The 8,646-nt window shown below is 40.6% G+C and overlaps 1 protein-coding gene across 2 annotated transcripts in view; it reads right to left on the bottom strand.

Annotated features, from left to right (window-relative positions):
* Positions 1 to 293: 293 nt before the first annotated feature.
* Positions 294 to 8,646, bottom strand: part of si:ch73-70k4.1 (uncharacterized) — a 17,377-nt gene continuing 9,024 nt past the window's right edge. Inside the window, exons 4-5 of one of the 2 annotated variants that reach the window (XM_050064715.1) lie at positions 6,130 to 6,644; positions 294 to 1,595 (exon numbers count right to left, since the gene is read on the bottom strand). In XM_050064715.1, the coding sequence (XP_049920672.1) occupies positions 1,523 to 1,595; positions 6,130 to 6,644 (588 nt within the window). In that variant the 3' untranslated portion in view covers positions 294 to 1,522. The remainder of the gene's footprint in view (positions 1,596 to 6,129; positions 6,645 to 8,646) is intronic. The other variant, XM_050064714.1, reaches the window with a different exon arrangement.

Here is an 8,646-nt window from a genome sequence, read left to right as displayed (position 1 = left end):
GTCCTGTTTGTGCATGTGTGTGTCTTTTGGACCTGTGTGTAATTGACAACAGAGTGAAAAACTGCATTTCCCCTCGGGGATTAATAAAGTATATAAAATTTAAATTAAAAAAATAATTAAAAGCCAGGCGCCCAGTAAACAAAATCCTTAGCAAATTAAAAGATACTGTTCAAAAACGTCCAATATCTGCAGGAAGTTTCTTAAAAGAAGGATTAAAACTAGGTAAAAACAGTTTATGGAGGAGCTGTGTTGACACTGATCAGTTGATTGTCACTTCGGATGAGGAAATCATAGGGGTCTGAAAGAAACAAAACTTGGCAGAAATGGTGTTGGCAAAAACACACGTGCGTGACCTTGGTTACAAATAGTTTATTTTAGACAGTCCATTCAGTTTGGTAATTCGTTATGGTTATGTTAGACTGGTCTGAGTCACAATCATATTTTAGTCTAATGGGTTGTTAATTTATTTTTTCTCGATTTCACAGGTAAGAGAACAATCTCAAAGCTTAAATTTACAACATAATAAAATTCTCCTGGAGCACGGCACGAAAGGAAAGTGTCAAGGCACTTTTTTTTTCTTTCAAAAATACATAATTCAAAAACCTGTGAAATTACATAATTCCACATACTGCCCCTTTCATTTTGCCCCTGTGCACAATCATACCCCAAATGACTGATGATTCAAACTGCCACTTATATGAAATGTTGTCACATAAACATCAGTCCATAGTGGACACAGAGCCTATAGGCTTAATACATGAAACTAAATTATACGCAGGCTAACTGTACAACACATTTATGATTTTTTTAGCATTTTAATAAATAATATATACATTGACTGTCTGCAGCACTACTATAACTGGACAATAATAGTAAAATGAACACAGTCTTTTATATGCTTTTATTGCTGACATCAAATAAGAATAATTAACATAAAATAATGAAAATGATTTTTATTGTAGTGAATTTGGTTCCACTCCTTCAAACATGTGAAACAAAAACTTCAGTGACTCATGTTAGCTTGAAATCATTTATTTCAATGAAAGAATGAGAACACAAAGGTCTAATTTATTTTTTGAGTAGGATATGGCTCGGTTCCATTTTGGTCTCTCGGAGGATGAGGCAGGTTGGATTGTCATTTTAGTTTGAGATCCTCTTCACCAGCTGGAATCAAAGGCATCAGAGGCCGAGTGCACAGGCTCAAGTAGAGGCAAATTTGAGATTTACTGTCTAAAGAGGGAAAACTGAAATATGACAGCAGGGAGCCAGAGTTATTGTGACCTGAGTTTTCAAAGTACCCCTGGAGTAAAATTCTCCAAAATAACCCCCTTTCATACCCCACCTCTTTTCCAAAGAGGTCACATCCTGGTTCTCTCACCTTGAGGTATTACTCAGTGTGTACTGCCTGGGTAAAGCGTCAGTACCTCAGTAAACAGCAAGTGTTCTCTGGATGTGCCCTTCATACAATATGATCATGGACTGTGTGTGGCTTCTGGTGGGCAGCAGCCAGCGTCCTGTCGACTCACCAGGTCATGTCCACGTTCACCTCCAACAGACACTGGGCCAGGTGGCCGTCACAGTCCATCTGGGTGAACCTAGAGACAGGAACAAGGAGATCTACTGTTGGTACTGACAGTGACACACACACACTTTTACATTGGGTAAAAACACACTAAATACTTTAGCTAAGGTATCAGGACGCAACAATCGAAACTGATCACATGCAGCATGTTAGCTAAGACCTGGTTTACTACTTGTTGTCTGTGTGGACATACTACAGTCTCACACCATCAGATCTGTGAGGCTGCAGTAGACACAATGGTTCTTTAAGCTAAATGCTAACATCAGAATGCCAACATGCTCCATACCATGTTCACAACAGCATGGAAGAACAATAACATGTGGAAGATGGCAGCAAGTGCAGCTGCAGCGACAGCCCAGCCTCGACTCGTCAAAATGAAAATGATTTTTCCTGAGACCGGGGTATTTTGTTCAGTCTTTGCAATGGGAGCACCGTGTATTTACGCTCTGCTACAAACAGCAGCAGTGGGGTGAGGCACTTAGTGCTGCACATTTGGTGTTTTTCTCTGGTCGCCAAGAATGGAAAAATTTTCAACTTTGAGTAAATGCTGCGCTTGTCACTGTCACTCTATACCCAGCTACATATTCAAAGGGGAGGAGGAGCAGGACAAATACCCTACCACCAACCGTCACATCTCACATGTACAGGTGCTGAACAACAACAGTGGAGGAGAAATGTGTTAATATACAGCAGGCTATATATTAATTGGGCTTGGGCGGTATCACGGTATTACCCCCAAATTCCACCAGATGTGTGTTGGTTGCGTCTGCACTCCGGAACGGCAGCGGAATCGATACGTTTCAATTCTCAAGCCCTCCGCAACAGATACACAGGACTTCTATTTTTGCTGGACTCCGGAGCACAACGCAGCAATTCAGCACAGAGCAGATCGTGTGGGACAGGAAGTCGTGCACAGAAACAAAATAAAACATCTGGTTAATTTTCAAAGTAAAATACCAGTGTTCATGGCAAATCATATTTCCCTACACTACACCTTGAAAACGTCATAATGGACGGAGGCAGGCCTGAAGTCAATGGGTCAGAGGTTTTCAGAAGTCATTTCACCCCATTGACACCATGGACGAGGAGATATTAATCATGGAGGTGCACCGAGATGTCTTCCTACTACTCCTCTGGTTTTGTGGTTCTGTTTATAGAAACTACATCTTGTTATATCGTGCGATTATGCGTGAATTCGTGAGATCTCGTGGGTCCCTGTGACTCCCGCTGTCCGGCAGAGCTGCACCGCTCCGCACAGCAAACGCAGCCGGTGGGTGTTGACGGACGGCGAAGCACACAGCGAATAACCAGCGCAGCCATTCCGCAATGGACACACATCCAGTGGAATTCCGGCGTTACGGTATACCAGGGTATTCAGAAATCCCAACAATATAATTTTCAATACCGTCAAAAATACAGGCGCTCCTCTCTCTCTATTAAACTCATTGTAAATAGTGGCAGCACACACCACCAGAGGTCAGTTTCCAGTCTCTACTGGTGGAACAGGCAGCTGAGCTAAAGGACATCATGACAGAGTGGTGGAGAAATAATGCCCAGGGCACACTGGCTACATGTGCATCGCATGTCAGAGTCCTACATGGGTCCATTTTTTAAAACCTGCACCTGCCCATACCCGTAAAGCTCAGCACCGAACCGACAGGGACAGAAACTCAACCCAAGTTACTCACTAGAGGTCAACTGATTTATTAGTGTGGCTGATTAACTGGTGCCAATTTTTGTTGCCAATTTCGTTGATTAAGCCGACACATACATTTTTTGTTTGTCAACTGATTTGGTAGATGCAATCCTGATCCCCCGCATCCTACTGGATTTTTGGGGCGCCTGCTGGAGATGGATAGGGCCTAAAACCTTACATACAAATACCATACAGAGAGAGACAATGGTGGTATAGTGGGGGTCTGGGGGTCCTCTCCCAGAAAATTTTGGATGTGGTAGATGTGATTTCCTGCATTCTGGTGGGTTTAGGGGTAGCATTCTGGAGATGGGCAATACCTACATTCATTCAAAGCCACCCTGACTTGCAGGGCCTTCACAAGTGAACCTGCATTCAGCTCAGAGTGCCTGAACTAGTTAAAACCAGAAACTAGGCTAGACTTGCCTATGTGGCATATAGCCTATTACTTTATAGACACAAGACCCATTTTGGATTTAAAGCAAATTTATGGTTGAAATGGTTGAATATATTTTGATTAAGATCTAACTAAAATATTATTTTGGGAATAATATATTTTGTGTATTATTGTAGTCTAAAGAGCATTTCATGATATATTTCTATGTGTATTATTGTAGTCTAAAGAGCATTTCATGATATATTTCTAGGCTATGTAATTCTAAGAGTGCCTAGACCTAGGCCATTTCATTTCATTTTTGACATTTACAAATCTCTCTAAATGCCTTTTGACATAGCTGTGGAAATTAATCTCCAAGTCACTTTTATGCTATAGATATTTTTCTCAGCCAGTTATATTCTCTTCTCACCTGTGAAGACCCTGCATGATCATCCTTGCTGGTCTCTGGTCCACTTTCTCCTCCCTGACCCTGCTCTTTCTATTGTGGCAATAAAGATTAAAAAAATATGTGGAAAGCAAAATTTTTAAATAGAATTAGGAATAGTAGTTGTGAAATTGCTGTGGAAATTAATCGCAAAGTCACTTTTATGCTATAGATATTTTTTTCTCAGCCAGTTATAATCTCTCCTCACCTATGAGAACCCTGCATGATCATCCTTGCTGGCCTCTGGTCCACTGTCTCCTCCCTGACCCTGCTCTTTCTACTGTGGCAATAACGATTAAAAAATATGTGCAAAGCAATAGTGAGCACAAGTTCAGTTAAATTAAGGAGGAGTGGGTTTATTCCTAGCTAGCAATCAATCAACTCAACTTACACGTGCAAGGTTTTTTGCTTCTTGCTGGCTGGTTTGCTGAACATAGTTAACACACAACAGCACTGCCCAGCAGCAAACGTCTCGTCTGTGCGATTGATTCAGATCACAACATGACATCAGAGAGTAGTTTTCCACAGAAACATTTGGCTGCACTTCATTTCACTTAACTGGTACGCCGGTCAGGCGGAGTCTGCCCCTCTCCTCTCCCCTCTCTGAAGTCTGGCTGCAAACTTCAACTCCGCCCACCCGGCGCGCCGGCTGTTTGAAATTAATTTAAAATACTCAGCTGCCAGCCTTTTTTCCACCGTCCGTCGCTGGCGTGAGAATTGGTTGGGCAGAGTGAGATCGTGACATGCAAGGTGAATGCATGTGTCACACGCCAGATGCGTGAGAGTTGGCAACCCTGAATCTCTCTGCCCTGCTCTACTCTACTTCAACGCTACTTAGCTCTCTCTCTCTATTCTACCGGTAGACTACCACATCCACCTGTTACACAAAACGCACACGGCATGCTGTTTTCTTTCAGTGTCCGATAGCTGGCGGTCAAGCTAACACAAGCTTGACAAGCACTGGACTTCCAAACAAGGTGGGCGTATATGGGGGGGAGATGACCACACCCATTTAGAAGATCGAAAGTGAATACCGTTTCATATTATTGCTGCAGCTTGTAATTAGTTATCTTCTGTTAGATATCAAACATACAAAATTACTCCTACCATAAATCTTTTTTCAAATTATATTTGAGTTCCTGCCAGTTATAAAATACTCAAAAGTAATTGAAATACATATCGCAAATAGAAGTAACAAAAATACTGCCCTTCTGATCACTGTTTTGTGTTGAGGCTCTAGGGGTGGGAATCACCAGAGGATCTACGATATGATATTATCATGATACTTACATCATGATACAATATTATCATGATTTTAAATATGTTGCAATATGCTGAGTATTGCGATAAAATACAAAAAAACCCAAACATTTTATTACCCTTTTCAACTGTAAATTATGTCCCCAAAGAGAAACTCTTTTTCAGTATGTTCATCTCACTTCAGCCATTTTTTTGCAGCAGCAAAATGTATTTAGTGGACTGAAAACGCAACTGATTATATTATTCTAGTAGGCGAACCTAAAGTTTAATCTGTATTGGTAATGGTAATAATTTGTATATTTAAAAAATCGATACTTGACACTGTGTAACAATATGATATTGCCACACAAAAATATCACTATATTATGCTTTATTGATTTTTTTCTCCACTCCTATGAGACTATGCACAAAGTCAAATTGATGTCACTGTGGAGAATCTCAGGTTAACTTTGAGGAAAAACAAATCACTCCCACCTAGATTTTTTATGCTTATTTTGTTTATCAGATCTATTAATGAATTACATGACTAAGATATTCAGTTAATTTTCAACACTGTCAAACAAAAAATTCTTGGGGGGGATAGATATCGGTTGAGCAATCTGCTTTTTCCTGTTTTAAACTACCTTTATATTGATTTCTAGAACTCGCCTCTCCAGAAATAAGAAATTAGGACCCAAAATAGCAGAAATGAAAGAGACAGAATCCCTATGTCAGTCTTGTTTAAGCAAAAACAAAAAAGCAAACAAGAAAATAAAGTGTGTTGCATCTCTTACCCAACAGGGAACACCATCAGGCACATGGGGCAGCTCTGCAACCCTCCCCATCCTGCTGCTCCTCCATCTCTTCTGACACTTCTCTGCACCTCCTCTTCCTTTTTCTTTTCACTCTCCCTCTGCTGAGAAACTCGGCTGTCAGAGACCTTCATCTGGTTTGGGAGAAACAGTTTGTTGTCAGGTCCAGTCTCTTCTTCTTGCTCTCCTCCTTTCCTCACCTCATTTTCCTTAACTTTTGAGGGTCCGGCTGCTGCTGATGGCCTCTCCCAGCTGTGGAGAGGCAGCCTTGGTCTTTTGGGGAGGGCTTGGAGGGATGTTTTCTTGTCATTATGACTTTGTCTGCTGTGACAGGACAGCCGTCTTTCAGGTGGGTCTGTTCCAGGTTTGGTGTGCACGTAGATCTCCTGCTGGGAGGAGCTAAGTTCTGGAGAAGGTGGGGAGGGTTCAGGGAAGGGAGCAACCTCTTCACTGAGGTCACACCACTGCTGGTCATCTAACTTTAGTGCTGTGGCTCTCTGAAGTGACACAGAAAGAAAAACAGATGTAAGACTCAACGCCAGCAGCATTTGAATTGAAGGGAGAGTCTTTTTTTACAACTTAGGATGGATGACTAAAGTTGTAAAAGTGAGAATAGCAACCTTTACACAATCACCTTTTTTTTATCAAAGCTGCTTTGTTGATGCATGGTGAAGTGGTATTTAGTGAAGACTGTTTTGCTCACTGGTGGTGCGTACATGGATGCTGTCACATCCAAAATTGTTGAGAGTAGGCTGGTGGTTAGCACTACAATCACAAGCTTTGTTATCACAAACAAAATGCATTAGTCAATAATAAGGCGTTGAAGGGGGTCACCATCTAAATTAAGAATTCCAGTATGGTATTTCCATGGTCTAAAAAGTTAAATCTATACCTGTGAACATGAGCTTCTCTCTCTCTCCAAGCCAGAAACCAGAGAGGTAAGTGTCAAACTGGTGATGTCATCAAGTATAAAGTCTGGAGCTTCTCCATAGACAATAAATGGGGCCATGATTTTGTGGATCCACCTGATATTAGTTTGCTTTTTTATACCCAAATGAGCTTTATTCTGTTGTAGTGTTCTCAGCTGTGACACAAAAAATACACCCATATAAAGTAGGGGTGTAACGATCAGTGATCAACGATTCAATATCGTTGTTGCAAAGTGAAAACATCGATCCATATCATCATCTTTAAGATACGCTTTCATTTTGAAAGTCTGTGTCACCGTCAAACAGCAGCAGTCAAGAGAAGGACGATGAGGATAATGTTATTTACTTGGGAATAAATCACCGGTGCGGAAATATTTTGGATAATGAGAAAATACTAATCAACTGACAAAGCACATGACATATGTAAACAATGCTGTTGAGATAAAGCATAATGTATCTCCCTGAACGGGCATCTCATTCCGCTAATTTCTTGCTACAACAACATCAGCTGCTCTGTCTCAACAATTTTCAACTGACATGCAGACACTTAAACCAACAGTGAGTAAGACAAAGTATAAATAATACAAGTAATTTGTTAAATGTCATCGATATCAGCCGATATTGGCTTTAAAGTGAACTATGGAAATTGGCCAACATGCTTTTTCTCTGATTTTGCACAATGAATGAAAATTACATACATTGAAAAGCATTGTATTTCATGTCTCCATCTGCTGGTGGGCCATCACGATAAGAGTAACCATGTATAATATGATGTTTATTCGCCTACAAAACAGACTTGATGATCACTAAAATTAGGTGGGGAAAACATGGATATATTGATATCGGCTATCAGCCAAATGAGTTGTTAAGATATTGGAAATCGGCAAAAAATCCAATATCGTGCATAAGTAGAGGAAATCTCTGCTAGCCAATAGGCTAATTTATGGAATGTAAAGTGATTAAGTTTGCTTTCAAGTTTTAGGAAGAATCTCATGGTTTGCCAGACCTTTCTGGTCTCTCTGGCAGAAAGCCCCATAGCTTAACTTATCCCATGTGCGGTTTTCTGTGTGTTAGTGGAGTCAATTTAACAAACTTTTCTGCACTTAAGCGGTTACAATTATTTAAATTATTTATGTGTTGTTTTTATTTTTTATGGCCAAAAACAAAAAAAGAAAGGGGTTGCAGCTTCTGCTGTAACAGTCTGTGTTAAATATGTTATCATCTCAAATCAATTGCTAGCCCCTAAATTGCATCAAACTGAAATCAAATCGTGGCAGACTTTGTAATATCAGCAAATATTGTGTCGTTCTTTTAAGAATCAATGTAGTATTGAGATGTAACCGGTAATGCACACCCCTAATATAGAGCGTTTCACCAAAATTTCAGTGTTTCCCATACATTCATTTATCTGTGGCGGTGCGCCACGAATAAATTATCTCCGCCACATATAGATTTTTCTGCTTTTGGCGCTACCTGTTCGACCTCGCTCATAAACACATTATAATGGGACTCGCTGTCTGTGAATGTAGCCTGTCGTTACAATTCCGGTGCAATAGGTGGCAGTATGCAT

The sequence above is a fragment of the Epinephelus moara genome, chromosome 16 (assembly GCF_006386435.1).
Source record: "Epinephelus moara isolate mb chromosome 16, YSFRI_EMoa_1.0, whole genome shotgun sequence".
Lineage (NCBI taxonomy): Eukaryota > Metazoa > Chordata > Actinopteri > Perciformes > Serranidae > Epinephelus > Epinephelus moara.
This window is presented reverse-complemented; position numbering and strand designations above follow the sequence as displayed.